The sequence below is a fragment of the Patella vulgata genome, chromosome 3 (genome assembly GCF_932274485.2).
Source record: "Patella vulgata chromosome 3, xgPatVulg1.2, whole genome shotgun sequence".
NCBI classification, from domain to species: domain Eukaryota; kingdom Metazoa; phylum Mollusca; class Gastropoda; family Patellidae; genus Patella; species Patella vulgata.
Window position 1 is genome coordinate 86,239,206 of NC_065881.2, and position 25,759 is coordinate 86,264,964.

A 25,759-nucleotide genomic window follows, 5' to 3' on the forward strand; every position below is an offset into this window, starting at 1 on the left:
TCCGTCTGTCTGTCCGTCACACTTTTTGGGACACAATAACTCTCTTCCTAATTGAGCTAGAATGTTCAAACTTAGTGTATGTGTTTATTAGGTCAATGCCTTGATGGAGTTCGAAGATGAGCATTTTCCGCTTAGGGTAAGCAGAGATAAGCAATTTGATTGGTTGATGCTTTGGGACACGATAACTCTCTTCCTAATTGGGCTAGAATGTTCAAACTTGGTGTATGTGTTGATTAGGTCAATGCCTTGATGGAGTTCGAAGATGAGCATTTTCCGCTTAGGGTAAGCAGAGATAAGCAATTTGATTGGTTGATGCTTTGATAACTTTTAATTGAGCTAGAATGTTCAAACTTGGTGTATGTGTTTATTAGGTCAATGCCTTGATGGAGTTCGAAGATGAGCATTTTCCGCTTAGGGTAAGCAGAGATAAGCAATTTGATTGGTTGATACTTTGGGGCACGATAACTCTCTTCCTAATTGAGCTAGAATGTTCAAACTTGGTGTATGTGTTGATTAGGTCAATGCCTTGATGGAGTTCGAAGATGAGCATTTTCCGCTAAGGGTAAGCAGAGATAAGCAATTTGATTGGTTGATGCTTTGGGACACGATAACTTTAGTTCTAATTAAGTGAGATTGATGAAACTTGGTGTATAGTTTCATTACAGTAATACCTTGACTAAGTTTGATAATGAGCATTTTCTGCTCAGGGTAAGCAGAGCGATACGCAATTTGATTGGTCGAGACTTTGGAAAACAATAACTCTCCTACTTTGATTGTCCCCCGCCTTTCGAAGAAAGCAGGGAACTATTAAAATGGGTTCGTCCGTCTGTCTGTTTGTCTGTCTGTCCGTTCCGCTTATTTGTGATAAATTTATATGTGTCCTCTAATTATTTTCCTATTTCGGCGGGGGACATCAGCCTCACTGTTGGCTTGTTAAATCTTATTTTGGGAATAAATATAGTTGGCCCATGATAAGCTTATTTTTTCTCTCATGGATTAATCTGAATTCTGTTGATGATTCACCAGCCGGAACCATGAAAAGTTCTTTTCTTGGTAAAACTGAAATATAGGGAAAAGAATAGGTAATAAAGTTAAATAAATAACAAAATCACATAAATCTTATCTAATTAAAGTAATTTAATATTATTGTTAAAAAAGTAATAAAGTATACTTATCTTTCTATCTTTAATCGACTCTGTGAAAAAACACCACCATTCTCTTCAGTTTCTTGTTAATACTAAAGTTGTTATACACTGAATTTTTGAATTTTAAATTCAGCCAATGGCCAAACAGATTTCAAGAGAGTACATTGGCTGTTAATTACAATTTGTCGACAGGTATTCACGGTTGACAGAATCTGAGTACAGAATCTGCTATAGTCATTAAAATCTAAATAAACTGTGTCTTTATTTCATTGACTTCTGAAGAATAATTTATTATCTGATATTTTTGTTGTGAACATCTACATTTACTGGCATTTTTGGGAGGGTGGGTGGGGAATTCCTATTCATTCATATTATATACACTATTTTATACTTTATATTTTATTTTTCGTGGTAAGCTTATTTTAGTTTGTCATTTGGTATCACAATAAATTAAGAAAAACTGCATCCAGGAAAATTATGTTGGAAAAGTTTACATTATTCACACAAGTGAATCACTAAATTCTATTGTAAACTATAGTATGAATAAAAGACATCGCCAATTTATGAAATCTGTAGTATAGAACATTGTTTCTACAATATTATGCAGGAAACTATAGTAGGCTATTTGTTAAAATGGTTTAAGTACAGTATACATATAAATTCTTAGTTTTCAACAGAATGTCATAGACAACTATAGGAATATACTACTGACTTGAGACAATAAGTTAGTTCTATACAAAACTATAGTTTTTACCACCAAATCTATAGGAATTACAGATGACATGAGAATACAAGTTAGTTCTATAGCAAACTATAGTTTTTAGCACAAAGGCTACAGAAAACTGAAGGATTACTCAACTGACTCGAGGATACACGTTAATAGTTCTACAGAAAACTATTGCAGCACCAATGAATCTGTAGGTTTATTTTTTTTCCCAATAGTTTCTTACAGTATTCTATAGAATTCTATAGGAAATTACACTTCGAAAATATTCATCTACCAATCCTACACAAAACTATTGTACATGTTTTTGAATCTATAGTCATGTAAAAAAAATACAGAATGATTTCGTTTTCCTGCAGCATTCTATAGCATCTAGAATCCCACAAACTTCTATAGAAACGTGTACTTTTTCTATAGGACTTTTTCATAAGGGATGCCATTGGATGCTCGGTGCATCCTATCACCTACATACAGGTTTGTGATTTTTCAAAATAATTTTTGATTTTCTCATTTTCTAGGGGAGGGTCATACTTTTCAAATTTTTTAATCTTCTTTACTAATCTTCCTATTTGGTGCTAAATCATGACATTTACTATCATCAAACATGTTCGGATTAAAAAAAAGACCCTCTGATATATAGGCCCCTAGTGACGGAAAAGCACTATTTTTATATTCTTTAACTACCGGGTAACCTAAGTGTATTTCAAAATCACCCCAAAAAATAAAATTTTGAATTTTATTCAAAGTTTGAAATTAATTTCACCCAAAACGCATGTCTGATATCAGGCCGATGGTTCAAGAGTAGCCTCCAATATGAGGAATGTTCTTTTAAGCCTGGACCGCCATCACATCTTTTATTAAGAAAATTAACTTTGATATCATTTGAATAAAAAGGAAAATCATTCAAATACAATGTTGAAAGAAACTAATAAATAGGCCTATTCGATCATTAATGTCTATGGATCGAGAAGGAGGTCTTGATCAGTACAGTGGAAGGGAGATAACTACATTTATTATTAACCCCGGCAGAAGAACTTACAGTAAAAAAATATGTTGAATGAAATATCAAATACTATCATTGATTGAGAACTTTTTTTTTAAAAGGGGTGCTTTTTTTTTTTTTTTAAAACAGAAAGACAGCTCACCGAATTGAAATAGCTTTTTTGGTAGAAAATGCATACAACTATTCCAAATTTAACCTTTGTCGGGTATGTTTTCCTTGGCTAAATCTATTTGTTAAGGCTAGCTCAAGTTTTGTCAAGGTCGCTGAGATATAATAAGGTTAGGGCACGTGATTGGTGGCAAGATTGTAGGCTAGGGTTAGGGTAAGCTTTAGAGCTAGGTCCAGGACTAGGGTTAGGGTTGGGATTAGCGCTAGCCCTGTTTACATCTCGTGGACTATGACGAGAAATTGAGCTGGCCTTATCCTTTAGCAGTAACCGTTTTCCCCCCATATAATAGTACGCCCTCTAGCGACAATTTTTATTGAACCTCCATGTTTCGCCGCCATGTAAATTACATATTTTAGCAGTTGTTTTTACAGGTCTTTAGTTGATTTACAGAGATATACGCGATGGTTCTGCATAATATTATTAGATTATGAAATTTGTAAGTTCGTAGAAAACGAATATTTGCATGATAAACAGATTTATCGGGTTAAAATCGGAGATAAACGATAATTTTCAAGACAATGTTTTGTGCTTGTTGCAGGGCCCTGTCATAATAAATCCACGTGTGTTTCATTCGTTATTTTTATTTTGGGACGGCCCATTTCTTAGTATGTTTTTTTTTTTTTTAAATTATTTTGTTTTTGACAACCATTAGGTTGTATATTGTTGTCTGGTTATGATTCAGTCAGTGACATACATACGGTATTGACTTTATTAATATTTCAATAAATTAAAATATTTATAAAATTGAATAGATCTATCCATATATACTGATATAGAGACTTTGAAAATGTTGACATATATTAACACCCTATACTACAGCTAGAACCCACACCAAATGAATTCGCTCAAATATATTGATAATTAAAATATGCCATCTTATTCATATAATATTAATATAGGGGATCATGGTGGGTAAGACGCTGGCTCGCTAACCTGAAGTTCATCCAGATTTTCCGGCGTGGTTCCACCTTGTCAGTGATGCAGGATGGAGGGCCTGACAAGGACAGCTGTATAGTCGCGTCCCATGTACACATTGGCGTTCATGTTAAAGATCCTTTGTCGACAGTTGGAATTCGATATAAGAGTAGGCCGTAGTGTCACTTTCCGGGCAAAATTTCCCTCATAGCACACTGTATGGCGTATGCCCATCTTCATTAGCCCAGACCGGAGCAGAACAGTTGGACGTTAAACCCCATTTCATTTCATTTAATATAATATAACAAGCACTACTTTGTCCAGTGATGTATTTGTGTGTTTAACTCCCAAGGGGTAACCTCAAAACCACCAGAAATTATTATTGATGATCACCTCCCATGCTAGAGTAAGGAGGTGGGTTGTTTTTCCCTGAATGTTTTTCCTGCTCTCACCTTGTTTTCCGAGAAACTTGCAAGAGGAATCATTTGAATAATAGGCTTCTCGCATATAGAGATGCAAGATTGTTTGGTAGGCCTGTTCGAGGTAGAGAATAAAGGGCAGGGAGGGGTAAATACATTTTGGACATCACATACACGTAGTCAAAAGTCTTGGAACATAATCTGAGGGATTGAGGAATCCAAAAATACCACACCCAAAATACAATCTTGGACATTAACTTTCCTTAGATGTCAAGAGTCATGGGCTATACATCATACATGTATGTTGGCTAATAATCAAGCCACCTGGCAAATCCTAAGAATTTGCAAGAACTTAATCAAGACGAATTCTAAACCTCTAATCATATGAAATATTGTATTGATATGTTTTTCAGGTGGTTAAAAGTAGCTTATAAGCTTATGGGTAATGGACGATTTAAGGCAACTGTACATCGTGAAGACATTTTATTACTGAAGACACAAGATGGAGTACATGGACATACATATTTGCGGTGCTTGCCGAACACAGTTTAATAATGTGACACACTTCATAAACCATAAACAACTTTGCCCTACTCTTAATAGACTCAAACAAAATCAAAGGGCAGATAACCCTGAATCTCAAAATGTAGACCAGAACACGCAAGAAATCGGCAAATCTACCTACAGCAATTTGTCGTCGATTCTCTCACGTGGAACGAGCGTCAACTTACAGACACTACCGTGTTCTACGGTTTTACATGGATCTGTCGATCAACTGGAACGAAAAAATGTTTCCCATTCCAACTACGATAGCGCAGTCAATTCATCAACATTGCTACAAAATCAGCAGAACTTAATCAAGTCACGTGATCAACAAGAGGACCTGGAAACTCTTGAATCAGTTGGAGAAAGAAATCAAGAAATTGAAAACATCTTACAGAATGAGAATCGTGGGCAACAGATTCATGAGGAAAGTTTCTCAGGTGAAGCGCAAGATGTTGATAGAAAAGAGCATCTGCAAGGCATTACCGGTAGTGAATTTGACAAATATCAGCATAGAAACTCGCATGCTCAGCCGATCTACGAACTACAGCCTGAAGCCTCAGCATCCTCTTCGCATCAGAGATTAAAACCGACGTCATCTCGCATTACTTATTACCAGGATACTAGCGATCAACATCTCGATTCTCAGGTGTCCAGAAACCCCAGAGAGGTTCTGGGAATAACGACAGAATTCTCAGAAAGGGATGGGGATATGATGCCCAATCAATTTAATTCTGTGGAAACCGAGATTCGGAGAGCTTCCAAATCTACAAAGATTTTTCAAGTGTCAAGATCAAATTACGACGAAAGTTCGGCTGACTTTTCACAAGGTCAAGCTGAATATCCTGATCAGAATTTGACGTCGGCAATAAATGTTTCCTCAACAAAACAAAAGATTAAATCCGCTGCCGACGCTCTGGATCGTACATATCTAGTTCCTGATCGAATGTTGTTGGCAGGAGCCAAACAAATTCGTCTAGCGCAGCATCACCAGAAACTTCCAGAGATGACTTTCCCACAGTCAGACGCCAATATGGTTTATCAACCACAAGTCAAAGCAGCTCAAAATGTAGAACTTAGTAATTACGGAAAAGGAGCTGAACACAATCAAGATCAGTCGGAAAATTTTACTGCTCAGTATCATCAACAGCAGACGTACTATACTAGTCAAGATCAACCAGACCAAGCTGTCTATGCAAATACTAATCTTGTTGAAGATAAATTATCCAGTCAGAATTACGATCATCAGTACATAAGTTCATATGGCTTACAGAAAAATAGCGAGTCATACGAATTGGATCAACGGGGGCGTAACAAAATGGCCGACAGCACTGGCTCTATAACAAAGACGTCTGTACCGCTGTCTTCGAGAAGGAAGACCCGAAATTCTCAAGTGAAAGCCAGCCAGCCACCTCCTGCGATCGTTAACATGGATTTGTTAGGGCAAGCTTTGAGATCAGAAAATGTTAATTTAGATGACGGTACGTTGACGGCAGATTTGCCAACAGTTGAAATGGAGTATATGAACACAAACGTTCACTCATCTTCTAAAAAAGATGTTTACGTCGACACCGATCAAATAAATATGTCAAGTTCGTACAATTTATATCCAGTTGATCCATCCCATAATATGTCCATGGCAACCACATTGAATGACCCATGTGACCCTGTTTATTCAAACCCGATTGGTCAGTCTAGCAGTGTTTTGACGACAGATGTAGAGATGGTACCAGCATGTAGTATTCAGCAGATGGAAGGGGATATAACTCCAGATAATTCAACTCTGGCTGCTACCAAACCAAAGTATATAGTAGTTAAAGGTAATTTCTGAGAGAGAGAGAGAGAGAGAGAGAGAGAGAAAGAGAGAAAGAGAAATGGGGTTTAAGTTTAACTCCACTCAACACAAACTAGGTCATTTCGGGACTAACACATGCTTCAATTTTATTTCTATAATTCGCTTGCGTATAGGGGTCTTTAGCAGTGGCAGGAAACCAGAGGACCCGGAGAAAGCCCACACGGTTAGACAGGCGACCCTACTTCTTGTCACGTACAACCAGGGAATCGTAACCACGCCCGTTGAGTTAATGACAGATGTTAACCATTCGACCTTTCAATCCCCCTAGGGGGAGACAGCGAGAGAGAAATATCAACTGATTTTCAGTCCACTTGACAGAAACCTGGTCATTTTGGGACTAACATGTTTCAATGTCCTCGGTAAAATTTTAACAATTGTTTAAAACTGTCCCCCGGTACATAAAAAATCCTTTGGCAACTGAAATTCCAAGAAACATATCAATCTAGACATTTTGTTTTTCATAAACTATTGTCATAATATTGTTTTGATCTGATTTAACTTTATTTTTATTTTTTAGATTCATCAAAATCTAATCAAAAGGGTCGACCAGCCAACACCAAAGGGAAGGGATCTAACAAACCCAAATATTTTGCGTGCGATTATAAAGATTGTTCGTATCAGACGGGGTATTTTAAGGATCTGGATCGTCATATAAGGACCCACACGGGGGAGAAACCCTATCTTTGTACGTACTGTTCGAAAAGTTTTAATCGTAGTGATAAGTTGAAGATACATATCCGAGCCCACACGGGTGAAAAACCCTTCCAGTGTTCTCAATGTAAGTCCATTTTTTTATTGTCCGTCGCCTTTCAGAAAACGCGGGGGTCTGTTGAAATGCATCACACTTATTCAGAACACAATAATTCTGTATCTGATTGGGGCAATCTGGTTAAAACACAGATCCTATTTCGTTTCGTTTTTTTATAGTTCAAAATTTCGTTTTACTTGTCTTTACTACACTTGGATCTGGAAGAGTTGTTATTTAACTCATGTTCTGAATGGTGTCAGGGATAAGCCAATGAAAAGGTCTGTTACGGCGAGCTTTAGGCGTGTTTTTCACAGAACTGTGGGTAAACCACTAGTAACATCAGTGCTGATTGGTTAATCAAATGTCTGACGTCATAGGGTCATAAGTCGGTCTTTTGACCCCTGACGTGACCTATCGCTATAACTTGTCAGATCTTCATGTAGTGTAGGCCATTGAAAGTATAAAAAAACGAAACGAAATATAGATCTGTATTTTAATCTTAATTGGGGTAGAATGTTCAAAACTTGATATAGATGTGAATGTCTAGACTGGGTTTAGGGATGAGTATTCCTATGGATACTGTCAGCAGTTCAAAATACGTCTAGACTGAGTTTAGTGATGAGCAATTCTATGGAAGAATATGTCACCAGTTGAAAATACATATTTTAGTTTTACAATTTGCAATTTCCATTGCTCCACAATACCAATGTCCCAGTGTTAAAATACAGAATACACTTTTCAATAATGCAAAATAAAGTATAATAGTTATATTGCACATTACACTTGTATAGATTGTATAGAATTTAAAAATTTGAAACTATGCTTTTTAAAAAGAGCACCCTAGTATATATTTAAATTTATTTTCTCTGCAAAAGATAATTTTGGAATTAATATTTTAACAGGTGTTGTCCAAGTCATGGGGTACTTTTCGGTACCATCAAAAAATTGTTGAGGATATTTTGAATCGTCAACTATATATGATATTACTTTAATATGTTTGTTTGGTTTTTTTGGGGTTGTGTAGGTTCATATGCAGCTGTAGACAGCAGTAGTTTACGGAAACATTCACGGACACATTCAGATGAAAGACCCTTTAAGTAAGTGACATATTTAGATATTGGGTATCGTTAAATATTTAATATTAATTCAACATTCAGTAGGATTTATACCTGTGTTTGATCAGTTTTCAAGAACCCCTGACAGTACATGTAGGTTGTCTGGGCAAAATTTTACAACCTCTGAGAGTCACATGTGTAAAGGCTGAGTCACACTAGTGACAAATCCTAACGAAAATCTTAAAGGATAAATCCTTTAGGTTTTGGTCATGTGACACAGTTAGCAGAAATGTAAATAATCCTTTATGGTAATCTTCAGATTAAATCAACCACAGCACACTTTGGCGGTTGAAATGAAAAATAAAATTTTCTGTTTCGGCCCAGATGAGTTCAACGTCAGACATTTTGAGTAAGTGTGTGCTTGCATTTAGCTTATGGATATAAAACCTCAGGATAAATCTACTTAAGTAGACTTCATAATCCAGAGTGACTTGATAATCTTACCACACTACCTCCTGTGTGTGTATGTGGACTTGGTTATCCAGGATGACTGGCAATCTTCCAACACTACCTCCTGTGTGTGTATGTGGACTTGGTTATCCAGGATGACTGGCAATCTTCCAACACTACCTCCTGTGTGTGTAGACTTGGTATACACTTGGTATACATTGGCGTGCATGTAAAAGATCCCTTGGCAGTTGGAATTCGATATAAGGCTAGGCCATACAGCCGCTGCCTGGGCAAAATTTGCCTCATAGCACACCATATGGCGTATACCTGTCTTCATTAGCCCAGCGGAGCAGAACAGTAGGACCCCATTTCACTTCATTTGTATAATTTCATTTTGTTGTGAGGTTACGTGTTTATTGAAATATTCATTTCCTTTCCAGGTGTCAAATTTGTTCGTATGCGAGTAGAAATTCCAGTCAGCTTGTTGTTCATCTACGAATCCACACAGGCGACTCTCCGTTTCAGTGTCCTGTTTGTCACGCAAAGTTTAAAATCAATTCTGATCTGAAACGTCACGCTAGAATCCACACGGGAGAAAAACCCTTTAATTGTGAACAGTGTGATTATAGGTGTTCTATAAAAGGTGAGTGTGATTATAGGTGTTCTATAAAAGGTGAGTGTGATTATAGGTGTTCTATAAAAGGTGAGTGTGATTATAGGTGTTCTATAAAAGGTGAGTGTGATTATAGGTGTTCTATAAAAGGTGAGTGTGATTATAGGTGTTCTATAAAAGGTGACTGTGATTATAGGTGTTCTATAAAAGGTGAGTGTGATTATAGGTGTTCTATAAAAGGTGAGTGTGATTATAGGTGTTCTATAAAAGGTGAGTGTGATTATAGGTGTTCTATAAAAGGTGAGTTTAAAAACATAGGTAGAAAAATAAATCTTAGCCTCACAATTTCTGTTACAGGCTTGGTTGCAATCAGCTATTTCATGTTTTTTTTATTGTCAGACATTTTAACCAAAAATAAAGGGGCATAACTCTTATCGTTTTTCAAGCAGACATTTTCTGACCATAGTTAAAAATCATGTGTCAATTAATTTTGGAATATTGAATATTATTCACCATGTCTTGATGTCCAATTGAACGTTGATGTATTCCTGGTCGGACGTTTGAAAAATAGTGTAAGACGTGTCCGAATATACAGGTGGAATAGCATCAATAGGCTAGATATTTGGAAGGAGAATGAGGGCTTATCATTTCCCTCAGGGCCTGACAAGGACAGTTGTCTAGTCGTTCGGATAGCACGAAAAATCGAGGTCCCATGTACACATTGGCGTGCACGTAAAAGATCCCTTGACAGTTGGAATTCGATATAAGCTTAGGCCGTAGTGCCGCTGTCCGGCCAAAATTTCGCTCATAGCATACTGTATGACGTATGCCCGTCTTCATTAGCCCAGTTCGGAGCAGAACAGTAGGACGTTAAACCCCATTTCATTTCCCTTCCTATCCTACACCATTTCTAAACTGGGGGGTTGGATGGCTGAATGGTCAGCGTGCGCGCGCTGTATCATAAAGTCTGTCATTGAGTCGACTGGCGTGGTTTCAAATCCCCGGTTGTACGTGACAAGGAGTAGGGTCGCCTGTCCAACCTCGTGGGTTTTCTCCGGGGCCTCCGGTTTCCTCCCACTGCTAAAGACACCTACGCGCAAGCGAATTATGTAAATAAAATTAAACCATATGTTAGTCCCGAAATGACCTAGTTTGTGTCGAGTGGACGTTAAACCCCATTTCTCTCTCTCTCTCCATTTCTAAACTAATTTTTTTTTGTCTCATTCCAGCGAACTTAAAGACTCATTTACGGATCAATCATTCCGAGGAAAACAAAATGACATGTGACCATTGTACATACTCTACGTCATCTCGTAAAGCGATGCGTGAACATAGCAAGACTCACGATATGACCATTGTCTTCGAGTGTGAAACCTGTCGATATCATTGTAACAGCAAGAGTGCGCTTTCAACCCATATGAGGATTCATAGCGAGGAGCGGCCATTTAGTTGTGATTTTTGTTCGTATAAATGTAAACAGATCGGAAATGTTAAGACTCATATCAAGAAAAAGCATTCTGAAAGAATAAAACAGTCTAAATATTTTTCGCGTTCCGAAAGAAACCAGGAAGCGTCTCCCGGAGATGAGGAATGGAGCAAATCACCAAGTAAAACGATTGGACGAAACGCTCACAAGTGTAATATATGCACGGCGTCATTTGTCCGTGAAGATTCCTTACGGAGTCACACGCGACAGCATTGTCGTGATATCGCTATGAACTTAGAAAGCACGGCAATGGCCGTTCTTCAACTGCAGAATTCGGGACAATCGTCTAAAAAATCTAGTGAGTCGAACAGATCGCCGTCACGATCAACAAGACACTCGCATAAAAGTCCCGAGACTAAGACAATCGGAACATCCCCTCGTAGATCTCATAGTGCTACCCATAATGCATCACAGCAACAGCCAGTCAAGACATGTGGTCTCCAAGATATTGCTGAGGCGGCTGTCCTAAAACTTTCACAAATTCCACAACAAAAATCTGAAATCGTAAACACTGACAACAGACATCAAGCCAATGTCACAGGTCAAGGACAGGGTCAAGTTCAAGGTCAAACGGCAAATCAAGTTCCTGTTAATTATATCACTAATCAGGAGTCGACACAAATGGAAGATTCGAACGTAGAGGTTGCGAGCTTGGTAGACGAACCCACACATCAAATCATAAATACGCCGTCAGGTCCGCAGTTAATACCAATACAGCAGCCTATCAGAATGCAACAACAAAATGTTGCGCAAAATGTTCAGTATGTTCCCATGGACACACAAGGTATTGTGGGTAATAATCCTGATTGTCAACAAATGATAGAATTGCCGACCGGAGAAATGGTGAGCATTAAACAAATTGTTTCTGGACAATCTGTGACGCAACTAGCAACCAATCAGGTTCAAGCTCAACAAGTCATGCATTATCAAGTCGCGACACAGCAGCCCGTGGAACAACGCTACACGGTACAGGTTGTACCACATCAAACTGTTCAACAGCAAATACCCATCAACCTCCTTTCAAGGGAAGTTGGGGGTACAACTGTAGCCGTTCAGCAACCCGCTAATCAACCACAGATTCAAATCATTCTACCGTATCAGGCGCTAGAGGGCAGCATGAATTCAAACGTTGCTACGAGCCAACCACAAATATTGATACAGGTACAAGAACCGAATGGAGGCACGACGCGGACATTTCCCGCTTCTGTACAGGGGGAGAACTATCTTACTAGTATGACACAGAGTCAGATAGGTGAGTGAACACTTTATAATTCAAATTCATCCATTCATAATACTCTGTTAAACATGCAAATCTTTGAATGGCATTTAGCGATTGAACATAATATCACACAACACAGTTCTATATGCTATCTATACTAATATTTGTGACTGTCGTTTGTCTGTCTGTTTGGGGTTGGCGGCTACACTAGGTCTGCCCCGAGTCTGAAATTTGGGGTATAAGGGGTAGCTCGGACCGGGGAGTAACATAGCCAGGTGGCGTTAGTCTACCACTTCCGGTTTCCGGGTTATGACCCCCGAGCGAAGCCGGTCATTCTTCTAGTTATAATTAAATCTGAGTATAATTACTTTGATAATCAATTAAGTTAGCGTTTCATGATTGTTAACTTATGGTTTCTCTTATTATTGTTCAATGTACCTATATATACAACACTGTCACAATTTTTTTCTCATTTGTAATTATGTATGCTTGATAACGACCAGTAAATTCTTGTTCAAACGTCGTGTGCATATAATATATAGTGATTGTTATCCATAGAACTGTGTTGTGTCCTGCAGTGCTAGAAATAATGACATTTGTCTGGTATTTAAACATACATTATGCAAGAGCTAAATCTGCCTATTACAGGTCTTTCTATAGGCCTTAAATGTTATATAAATTTTTAATTAGACATTTATTAACAAAACAAGAACATAATCAACTCGCTATGGCATCGGATATTCGAGATTTTAACTAGATTAGATAACAGTGATAACTTGGCTCAGAATGAAGTAATTTGATTGAAATTTTCAATATTTTAATTTTACATGATCTATTTTTGAGCTATTATAGCAAGAATGGTCAGTTCTTTATCTAAATCTTACATAATATATCTTTAGATCACCTTTTTAAACTATCATTTTTACAGTAGATATAGGAAGTTATCTCCCTTTAATCAGTTATTGCCCTTGAAAGAAATTGGAGAGATGCTTGATTAAACATTCCGGAATTGAATTCTCACAAACCCCAAAATACGGACAATCGATTGAAAAGGACAATTTCGAGCTTCAACGCATGCGCCGTCTGAATAAGAAAATATCTCAACCAACCATGAGAGTTGAAACATATTTGTTGGGTTGAATTACGTCACGATTCTACTCACACCACCTCCGTTGTCTGGACTGACAGAACTGTGACAGGACTGATGTCCGCCTTACTCAATTGTAATTCTGTCAATTTGGAACCTTCCGGACTTACAGCTGAGCATCCCCTCAATGATCAGAACATTACACACTTAACGCTGTTATGAACATGGGTGTTGGATGGCCAAATGGTTAGCACATGCGCGCTGTATCATAAGGTCTGTCATTGAGTCAACTGGCGTGATGTCGACTCCCCGGTTGTACGTGACAAGGAGTAGGGTCGCCTGTCCAACCTCATGTGTTTTCTACGAGTCCTCCGGTTTCCTCCCACTGCTAAAGATCCCTATGCACAAGCGAATTATTAAAATAAAATTGAACCATATTATTCCCGAAATGAACTAGTTTGTGTTGAGTGGAGGTTAAACCCCATCTCTCTCTCTCTCTCTCTCTCTCTCTCTCCTCAATGATCAGAACATTACACACTTCACTCTGTTATAAACATTACCCTGCTTGGAACATACGATTTATACTACATGAAACATTAATTAGCACTGTTCTGAAAATACTAGAAAATATATTGTACTAATACGCTCATAGTTTTTAAAATAATAAAATCAGTTCCCATGTGCAAATACCGTTGCTGATTTTTAAAAGGTGGTTCATGAAACACATAAAATTATTTCAAATCGCATTATAATATGGAAAATCCTTAAATATTGATTGCATCAGAGGAATTGAATTTGTTTATCATTTTGACGATTTCAGGAAATCATCACATGCTGCCAGGTACACAGAGTCAGATTTTATCTGATAGCCGATTGGCTCCGGTTCAAGTTCAAGAAGTGGTCGTACAGATGGAGTCGACACCTGGTAGTGAGGAGTTGAACAGTAAGTATTTCTTTACGCATATCTTATTATATTGTCGTAAAAGTTCCCGATATTTTATTTACAAATTGAAAGTAGTATTACACTTAATTTCACACTGCACAATCACTGGAAGTTATAACATCAATGCCAGGTTAAATAATAGTGTGTATTAAAATGTGGGAGAAATGATGGCTAAGTGAGTAAGACGCTGGCTCGCTAGCCTGGAGATCGCGTGTTCGACCCCTGCATTGGCTACGAAAGTTCATCAGGACCTCCGGCATGTTTCCCCTTGTCAGTGGTGCAGGCTGGATTGCCTGACAAGGACAGCTGTCTAGTCCTTCAGATGGGACAAAAAACAGGTCCCGTGTATACATTGGTGTGCACGTAAAAGATCCCTTGGCAGTTGGAATTTGATAGTGCTGCTGCCTGGGCAAAATTTCCCTCATAGCACACTATATGGCGTATGCCCGTCTTTATTCTCCAGTTGGAGCAGAACAGTAGGACGTTAAACACCATTTCATTTTATTTTGCACATTTCATTCATTGAGCAGTTGTCAAATCTCCATGTTTATATATGTACTGAAACAAGTTAATGTACTGATGAACTGAAGAATATAGATATGTCTTTAAAGCAGCATTAGGTAACATTAAATAAGAGCTGACAGTTCTTGCTATAATAGTTTAAAAAATAGATAATGAAAACAGAACATGATGGAAATTTCAGCCACATAATTTCACTCTGAGTCTAGATATCGGTGATACAAATATAGCCTATCTTTGATTGTCATTACTACCGTTGTTACGATAAAAAACAAAAGTTTCGATTATCCATGGTTACAGTAACCGCATCGACTACAAAACGTAATTAAATATACTCATGGTCTTGGTAAGTTAATTAATGTCTAATTAATAATTTATATAACATTTAAGGCCTAAAGAAAGACCTGCAATAGGCAGATTTAGCTCTTGCATAATGTATGTTTTATTGTGACTAGATTCCAAGCAATCTAATTAAAATATAGATCTATATTTCGTTTTGTTTTTTATACTTTCGATGGCCTACACTACATGTCGATCTAACAAGTTATAGTGGGAGTTCACGTTCTATGACGTCAGGTACCAAGCAAGCGACATTTGACCCGATTACGTCAGTCATTCGATTAACCAATTAGCGACCTCCATGTATTTTTTATCTACTTTTGCTTTGTTTTGATTTCTATTGCCGCTAATGTCTACCCACAGTTCCGCGCAAAAAAAGGTCAAACGCTCGATTCGACAGACCATTTGATTGGCTGACCCCTCATTTCAAGCCGAAGACGAATTAAATAACAACTCTTCCAGATCCAAGTGTAGTAAAGACAAGTAAAATCAAAATTTTGAACTATAAAAACGAAACAAAATTGGATCTGTGTTTTAATCAGATTGGATTCCAAGTTCTTTATAGCTAAAGTAACAGAGTTCCATAGGGTTGATATATTATTATTATTATTATTATTACAGCATATTTATAGTGCACCCTTTCATATAACATGTTCAAGGGCACTTTACAAAGTGACAATGTAAATCACACATAAACAACAAGATTATGGGCATGTTAACGATTGTATACAGAGTCAGTTAAAAGCCTGATTAAATAAATGTGTTTTAAGTTGTTTTTTAAAAGAATACAGAGATGTACAACATCTTAAACTAAATGGTAGATTATTCCATAAAACGGGTGCTTGATAACTAAAAGAGCACTGACCATAGGAGACTAGTTGAACAGTTTTGGGCTTTAAAAGTAGTTTATCTGATGTACGTAATGTTCGGCCAGGTGTATAAAGTTCTAAAAGATCTGAGAGGTAAACAGGAGCTAAATTATTTAAACATTTAAAAGTAAGTAATAAAATCTTAAAATCAATTCGATATTTAACAGGTAACCAGTGTAAATTATATAAAACAGGAGTTATGTGGTCACATTTCTTAGTTAAAGTAATAAGTCTAGCCGCAGTATTCTGTACTTTTTGTAATTTATCTATGTACATTAGAAGAATGGTTTAAGTCTATAAGTAGGTACAGTTATAAAGATGTCCATTTTGCATCAGTAATCTCTTAAACTGGTAAGTTAAATAGTAAGTAAATCTAATTTATTTAACTCAGCCATAATCGCTGACCGAGTTGTTCGTAATAATAACATAAATTAAATAATAGATTTCTCAATAAAAATAATTGAATATGTTTGGAGTATACCTACTGTAGAATAGTTGGTTACTATTTGTAATTAAAGTTTAAATGTAGCCGTCATAATGATAATGTACTCATTAGGGTTGGACAATAATTTTGATTAATCAATACATCACAATATGTAAATTTAACTGACAGTAATTTTTTACCGTTAAAAATACTGCAATCCAATATTTCGTTTGAATCTAGATTATCGCCATTTCTTCAATAAGCAATGAGATTGTTCAATAAAATCAGAGTATTTTATTAGATGTCCTTCAGCTACTTCGGACTATTCGTACGAGAGTTGTTGTTTTCCTCCGCTATTTTATTAAAACATATTATGAATCAGATTGGTCATATATAATAAGTCATACTTGATAAAACCACACTCAACACTCCAGTACTAATACAAAAATCGTGTGTTTAACTAGGGTTGGACAATAATTTCATCAATATATCACAAAATGTAAATTTTATTGACAATATTTTTTGCCTTTAAAATAATAATAATAATAAATTGTCTTATATAGCGCTAAATTATGTCCGCTGGTCATTTCTAAGTGCTTCACAGTGAGATCAACTATTTGTTCTTGCACAAATATTTGGTAAACAGATGTGTCTTTAGTCACTTAGTGTGGTCTTAAAACTTGAAAATAGAATTGTCGAGCGCATCTGTTGAGGAAGCTCATTCCATAAATATGCACCATCCCTGCATTGGCCGAGAAAGTTCATCCAGATTTTCCGGCGTGGTTCCCCCTTGTCAGTGATGCAGGACGGAGGGCCTGACAAGGACAGCTGTCTAGTCATTCGGATGAGACGAAAAACCGAGGTCCCGTGTACACATTGGCGTGCACGTAAAAGATCCCTTGACAGTTGGAATTCGATATAAGAGTAGGCCGTAGTGCCGCTGTCGTGGCAAAATTACCCTCATAGCACACTGTATGGCGTATGCCCGTCTTCATTAGCCCAGTTCGGAGCAAAACAGTAGGACGTTAAACCCCATTTCATTTCATTTCAAATATGCACCGTGAACTGGTATAGAGTATTTTCCATACAATTTATTATATCTGGGAACCAAATTCAATGTTTTATCTGCTGAAGATCGCAAGTTCTGTCAGTCACAAAGGAGTAGTGTCAGAATTTTGTCGCAAAGGCTTTATGGATAGTTGTCAGAATTTTATAGTCAGTTCTAGTTTCAACAGGCAACCAATGAAGTTGCACAAGTTTATTGGTGATGTAATCCAATATATGGTATGAAACTATCTTCGTTACCCTAATTATATTCCCTGAAGATTATTTTATTGAAAAATAGCATAAGCATGACAGTACAATGATTCAAATTAACTTTCTTCTCAGAGAATTTATTCTGATAGGTTCACCATTTTGGAGTTGTCTTGCTCGAAGCACTATAATAATTGCAATAATGGCATTTTATAATGTGGATTTTTATACATGTATCATTATCGTTATAATGAAAATTTCAAATATCGTCCAGCTCTAGTATCTAAAAGAGGATATTAGTATAATAAGGTGAACATATTTTTACATATTTTTTGACCTGGGCCCTGTTTCTCGAAATCTTAACTAAAGATAAAATCCAAATGTTAGTAGATACTTCAATTTTGATTGGTTAAGCACTAAAATCAATCTAATATTATCAAATTACTAAAATTCGGATTTGATCTTAGTTAAAATTTCGTGAAACGGGCCCCTAAACACTAAAATTGACATAAACTTTAATAAGAGGAATCAGAATGAAAAAATAAACAAGTTGTTAAGAAAACCTGCTAAAAATAGATTTATTTGAAAAAAAATCAAATGATCTTATTTGAAAAATCATCGGCACTTGTCCACTTTATTACACTAGCATTCTCAATTATAGATATCATACATGTAACAAAAATGGGAGGCTGCTTTATTGGAGTTACCTCCCCTTACACACCATTACAAGTTCAAATTAATCACTGCTTTATTGTCCACACTGACTCTCTGTCTATTGTAAGTGTTCAAATTTTAAAAATAAAACAATCAAAATTGTCTTTAATGATTTATAGAGAATTGTTTTTTTGTGTCTGAACCATGTTAAGTTATTGAACCTGTAACTTTGGTATAATTAACTGTCCTCAAATAACCTTACTCTTGAGATTTTAATTATTTTTCACAAAGAAATTGTCTTTTAATTTTATTAAGTTTTAAAATATGAGATACTTTATAAAAAAATTTTTTTTTTTTTTTTCAATTAGACTTCTTCAATTTATTAATCTCAATATTTAGGAGAGCGATTTAGCTAATTTGCAGGAGTCTTTAATGACTCCTGCGACGGAAATGGAAGAGGAGCAGAAGTGAAAGCGCACCTTAAACTCGAAGGACTGAATTTTCCCTCCTAGCACACTGCATGGTGTCTGCCGTTTTCAGTAGCCCAGTTGGTATAAAAAAGTAGGACGTTAAACACCATTTCATTTCTGTCAATCTGTCTCCCAGTCACACTTCTGATTGAGGTAGAACGTTGAGACTTTGTGTAGACATTAGGTTAAGACATTAAAATGTCTTGACTGCATGATGAGCATTGTCTGCTTAGGCTAAGCATTTATAATCAAGTTGATTATCCGAAACTTTAGAACTCAATACCTCTGCTTTTTGTGAGGATACTTTGTGGTGGTTCCTAACATTTATAATATAATAATACACACCTATTTTACTGATTTTATTTCATTTATGAAGTTCTCATACTTGTTATAGTTGTATTAATAGTTTTAAGGTTTTCATTACACATAGTGATGAAACTTGGTAATTTTCAAAATTTGATTACATCAATACCTTGACTAATATCATTTTGATGATTATAATTTTCTACTTATCGGTAGATCAAGCAGAGTAATAAATAATTTGATTGCTCAGTGGACTCAGTGCTTTATAAAAACATAAATTTGCAAGTTATTACTAAATGTCTATAATCCTTGAGTGGCATTTATGTCTACTCTACATATCTTGCAATTGATGTGGGGAACATCGACCTCACTGTTAGCTTGTTTAATTTAATTCGTTATTTTTTTAAATATTTATTTAAATTTTCTACATGATAGTGTTAAAAACATTAACTGGGTGACTCGCTGCGAATGAATATGATAAATGTTTATTTAAAATAAAAAAAAAATTTGTCCATAAAACAAAATGAAATGAAATGAAATGAAATAGGGTTTAACGTCCCCATAAAACAAAACAAAAATAAAGTTGATAATGACAAATAATCAATCCCAGGTCCTGCCTGGAACCCCACTGTGGTCTCTATTCAATGCCAAAGTCAAACAAATTACTTAACATAAAGATAAGTATTTAAAACAGTTTATGTTCATCTGAGCCGGAAGATTATCTAGCGGGGTTATTTTTTATTTGACTACATTTTAGTGTGGATTAAACAAACATTATGTAATAACTAAATCTGCCTATTGCAGGTTTTTCTTTAGGCCTGAAATGTTATCTAAACTATTAATTAGACATTTATTAACATGACAAGGCAATAATCAGCTCTCGATGCCATCTGATGGGTCCGATTTTAAACAGATTTTAATCCAATCGGCGTTTCAACGACAGTTGATAATTAACTGTAAAAATGGATAATCAAGACTTTGTTTATTATCGTAACAATGGTAGTAATGACAATCAAGGCTACACTGTTCTTGTAGCGGCGATAACTCGGCTCTTAGTTAGTGAAGTAATTTGACTGAAATTTTCAGCATATTCCCTCATTATCTATTTTTTTTAACTATTATAATGAGAACTGTCAGCTCTTTATCTAACCTTACCATGTGCCACTTTAAGCTGTGAAGAATTAAATAATGTCTGAAAAATGCAAATGATGATCCGTGACGTTTACTCTATTGTTTTTATTTGTAAAGACAATCTGATTAAAAATACAGATCTATATTTCGTTTAGTTTTTTTATACTTTCGATGGCCTACACTACATGAAGATCTGTCCAGTTGTGGTGGAAGGTCACGTCAGGGGTCTTACAAGCAGCTTTTGACCTTATGACGTCAGACATTGATTAAACAATTAGCGTTGATGTTTCTAATGGATTGCCCACAGTTCCGTGCACCTCACGCCAAAAACTCGCCTTAACAGACCGTTCCATTGCTTCATCCCTCAGATCACACAGAATGCAAGTTATAATATATAACAACTCTTCCAGATCCTAGTGTAGTAAAGACAAGTAAAACGAAATTTTGAACTATAAAAAAACGAAACAAATTAGGATTTGAACTTTTTGGGGCTGATATTCTTTTTTAAAGTCAGTGATTTCCAATATGGTCAAAGTAGAATCTTCTAAAAGCATGAAGATTGTTTACCATCATTGATGATTTAGTTTTGTTTTCTAACTTAGATATTAAATAACCGTTTTGAGTACATTTTTGCATGGATTTATGTCAGAAACATTAAAAATGATAAATAGCTACTTTAAGAAAATAAGTATTTGCAACATGATAGAACTCCATTATTGCCATAATTTAATGAATAAATTTTGCCGGAAATAAAACATTATCTATTTTTGGTCATATGACCAAGTCTATAGGAAGATATTTTTGGTAAATAAAACATTATCTATCTATGTTTTGTTTTAAAATGACATGAAGTACCAAGTCTATCGGAATTTATATTTGGTAAATAAAACATTATTTATTTTTGATCATATGACCAAATCTATCGGAAGTTATTTTTGGTAAATAAAGAAAGGAATTTAAACTAATGTAACTATGATCAATAGTTTAAAGCTGATATTTAACGTTAATAAAGGGGGTTAAGTGAGGGTTATTACGCGAGGTATTATTTCTACATCGGGTACAAAGAGATCAACTTAACAATCATCGCCATAAATACCAATCACATCTCCAACTCGCAAACCCAAATAAATCAAATTAATATCTATTTTTATTATCGCGAGGAACTCCACATTAAAACAATATATCTGACCCAATGATAATTTATACTATTCTCCAGTAAGCCGAGCAAAATACATGGATTAATCTAATGGTTCTATCATCTTACAGCGGTCTGAAAAAGGGATTTTTACTGCTCTTATTTCTAATAATGTGAAGATTACCATCAGTAGAGGAATATATATCATCCGTCTTGCAGTGGTTCCACGTAAATGACGAAATGGAATTTCACATGATGTATTACTGTCTTTATTCCCTCGAGCGATGGACGCAGGATGTCCTTTCAGCAAATGTAATAAATTTATGATCTGGAATGAAGACGTTGGGATCGGAGGATAAATTGTGTTGTTAAGAAAGTAATACGTTCACAAATCTTTTCAGCTAGTGATGAAAATAATATTACTGTGGCTGAAAGGTCGCGCGATAACGAGATAGAGAGATTTGCGGACAATCTTTGTCGATGGAATTGTTTTATCCCTCATTTTCCTTTGTTAGAAAAATTGTCATTTTACAATTTAGGAATCCAGAATTAATTTTTTAAAGACAGGGGTTGTTTTTTTGTTTTTTCCACATTTTGTATTATCGCTGAAATGATTTTTTTTTTTCATATCAAAACAATTCTCCCTAAAAAAAAAACCCATGAAAATGAAACTCTTTTTAATAAACCTCTATAAAGAGAATATCGCTCTACTACTTTAAAAATATCGTAATGTGAGGGTGAGGGGAGTATTTTTTTGATCAGAAACTCCGAATAACATTCTGCACACAGAGATTCATCTACTTCATACTTCGAGAATAGATCTCTGTCCTAAATGGCTGCCATATCCAAAATTTAGTATATTGCGGTTTTTACTCCATTTCACATCTGTCTTAGACACAAAGACTAAATAAACTTTTTCCAATTCCATTAAATGGAAGCAGAATAAATACTTCCCCAAATTCTCGAAGTATACTTAGTGCTTTTGCCTAAAATCATTGATTTAGGACTTAAAATGTTGGTCAATTAGCTTAGTGTCTGTTCTCAAGCGGACAGCCCAAGTTTAGTATGCCCCAATAACTGACTTTCAGTTTAATGAGTATATTTAACATCCCCCGCCCCCCCCACCCCCCCGGTAAAAAAAATTCCATGTATCCCACAATTATATCAGATATTAAACATACATTATACAAGAGCTAAATCTGCATATTGCAGAGCCTTTCTTTTGGCCTGAAATATTATATAAGTTATTAATAAAACATTTATTAACATGAAAAGACCATAATCAACTCTCGATGTCATCGGATACCAGTATTCAAGATTTTAATTAGATTAGATTTAGAACGGTTCTCCATTTAGAAATTTAATTTAAAAATGGGAAAGCGAGGCACACTTCTTGTCAAAACTACAAACATTGATAACTTGGCTAAGAGTGAAGTAATTTGAATGAAACTTTCAATATTTTCATTTTACATTATTTATTTTTGAGCTATTATAGCAAGAATGGTCAGCTCTTTATCTAAATCTTACATGTACATAATGTGTCTTTAAGTAATTTAACAGTATTGTCTCCCACTGTCAAAAGCGGGGTTGGATGGCCGAATGGTTAGCACGTGCGCACTATCATATGGCCTGTTATTGAGTCAACTGGCATGGTTTCAAATCCCCGGTGGTACGTGAAAAGGAATAGGGTCGTCTGTCCAACCTCGTGGGTTTTCTCCGGGTCCTTCGGTTTCCTCCCACTGCTAAAGACCCCTACGCACAAACGAATTATTGAAATAAAAAATTAAACCACATGTTAGTCCTGAAATGACCTAGTTTGTGTTAGTGGACATTAAATCCCATCTCTCTCTCTCTCTCTCAAATTATCAACAGTAGATAATCTTGGATTTAATTAGATTTGAAAAGGACAATCAAAATATTTTACCCAAAACTAGGTGATGCTTGATTCTGATATCGTCTACAGAGGATGTCAGATGTCGAAAGTTTCAATTCATCACATCTACGCCTCCCTGAACCCCTCGTGTATCGCTGAGATCCCAGTTTAGATGTCCTCCTGTTACTAGCCTCCAGCTACATCGGACCTACTGTACGAGAGTTGTTGTCGTCTTCCACCGCTGTAATTATTAAACTGAATTAAACCATTTTGGGGGGCTGATTTACCTTTTAGATATTGTTTTATTGGGTTCTCTGGTATTAAAGCCACTGATAGTTAACATTCAATTAAAGGGCCATTATGTAACATCCAGATAAAAAGAGAGAGAGATATGAAGTTCAACGTCCACTCGACACAAACTAGGTCATTTCAGGACTAACTTATGGTTCAATTTCATTTCAATAATTCCCTTGCGCGTAGGGGTCTTTAGCAGTGGGAGGAAACTGGTGGCCTTGATCCAGATAAAAAGCTGGCCGTTCTCAATATTATTTAATATTTTATAAATAGATAATGCAAAATGAATATATTGGAAATTTCATTCAAATTATTTAATTTTAAGCAAAGTTATCAATGGCTATTTAAAATCAGTGGCATCAGATGGCATTGTGAGTTAATTATGGTCTTGTCATGTTAATAAATGTCTAATTAATAATTTAGATAACATTTAAGGCCTAATAAAGACCTGTGACGGGTAGATTTAGCTCTTGCATAATGTATGTTTAAGAAAGCTTAATTAAAACAGATAATCTCCCAGTTGACTTCAATAGACAATAGGATTAAAGAAGACAGTCACAAATTTGATCTCCTAAAGAAAGTATTTAATATTAATTCAGTCAAATCAACTCGTATTTAAAAATAAATAACGGAACTGTATTATTTGAAAGATTCCTAAACAATTTTTATTAAAATCTGAAAATGCGTAAAAAAAATACAAAAAGTAAAGATTTAATTTGAATCAATTATCAATTTAGTGAAATCAACTCGTATTAAAAAAATAAATAAAGGAACTTATTATTTAAAAAAAAAAAAAATTTAAATCTGAAAGTGCGTCAAAAATTTGAAAGATTCCTTTTTTTTTTTTTTTCTTTTCTTTTTTTCAAATTTGAAAGTGTGTCAAAAATGTCATAAAATGAAAAATTTAAATTAAATCAATTATTCGTGAAGCATTTGAATAATGGCTGAGAATGTTCGAATAGTAGAATCAGTAGTCAATGTGACGATGGTACAGTATTGATGGAAGCGGGTTGATTTGACGTGTAATATGTCATATAATGTTTATTCTCTAAACCTATTATGGTTTGACGTCCCCTCAGCCATCCACTAAATAATCTGTGTCGCCTTAAATTAACTGGAATTATTTGTCCTTGATTATCGTTACTTGCCCTTTCACACCTCGGACCAATTTACATTTTATTATATCTGTGATCCTGGCAAGCGTCAGGACAGTTATTGACGGGCAGATGAGAGCAATATTGGAGCATAATTCCCTCGATGCCAAACGTTAGTTTTCAATGTTAAAATGACCAATGAAAGATTAATGAAGATAATTATTTTCTCCCTTCAGAGACCGAAGAGTGCCAATCTGAGGGCAAGTAGAGTTGTCACCCCTGTCAGTTTCGAGGCGAGTGAAGAGCAGATAATGTCAGAATTAATCGGCAGCTATAGAGACGAAGGGACAGACATGAAATCGGTATGATTATTGACTTAGGTTCGTGGACGTGACGACTTGTCTTGTTGTCATAGTTTTCGTTATTTTGATCTTGTCTAGATTCTATTGGTAGATTAGGTTAACCAGAGCTATTTAAACCATTGACATGTGTGTGGAGATGGAGAGCGTTTAATCTATTGATGTCCAGCATTAAAAACAGACATGAGAGGTCAACGAATAAAATAATCTTGTACATGTATAGCATAATACATATGTATGTTTGTATCTCGTGATGTACATCACTGTATTTCATACTGGTTCAGGGGTATGGGTCGAGGGGGGGGGGGGTACTGAGCTCTCATGATATACATCACTGTATTTCACACTGTTTTGGGGGTCGGGGAGGGGGGGGGGTACTGAGCTCTCATGATGTGAGGATAAATTCAGAGGGTTGGGGGTACTGGGTAGTGACTTTGACGGGGGTGGGTGGGAAACTTGAGATATAATATCTTCCCTCCAAGTATTACTTTTTTTTTAATAGACACTATAGGAGAACTGCACAACAAGACATAGGCAAGACAAACCATGCAATAACAATATGGCATCAGGGTTGTACGAAGTCCCTTAGAGAGGTCCTAAGCATTCAAGAGATTTTGGTGGCACCATATATATGTAATTAAAAACTCTATGGTATACTCCTCTTTCC

General features: G+C 35.8%; 1 protein-coding gene across 2 annotated transcripts; it reads left to right on the forward strand.

Annotated features, from left to right (window-relative positions):
* Positions 1 to 3,362: 3,362 nt before the first annotated feature.
* LOC126816451 (RE1-silencing transcription factor) lies at positions 3,363 to 25,372 on the forward strand. Of its 2 annotated transcripts, XM_056099868.1 has the most exons (8): positions 3,363 to 3,477; positions 4,789 to 6,738; positions 7,291 to 7,551; positions 8,546 to 8,618; positions 9,467 to 9,669; positions 10,869 to 12,377; positions 14,252 to 14,374; positions 24,970 to 25,372. In XM_056099868.1, exons 2-8 carry the CDS (start codon positions 4,878 to 4,880, stop codon positions 24,999 to 25,001), a joined length of 4,062 nt encoding a protein of 1,353 aa, XP_055955843.1. In that variant the 5' UTR covers positions 3,363 to 3,477; positions 4,789 to 4,877; the 3' UTR covers positions 25,002 to 25,372. The 2 variants fall into 2 exon arrangements, with proteins under 2 accessions (XP_055955843.1, XP_055955844.1); XM_056099869.1 differs by lacking the exons at positions 3,363 to 3,477; positions 4,789 to 6,738; positions 7,291 to 7,551; positions 8,546 to 8,618; positions 9,467 to 9,669 and adding an exon at positions 9,890 to 9,939.
* Positions 25,373 to 25,759: the final 387 nt, after the last annotated feature.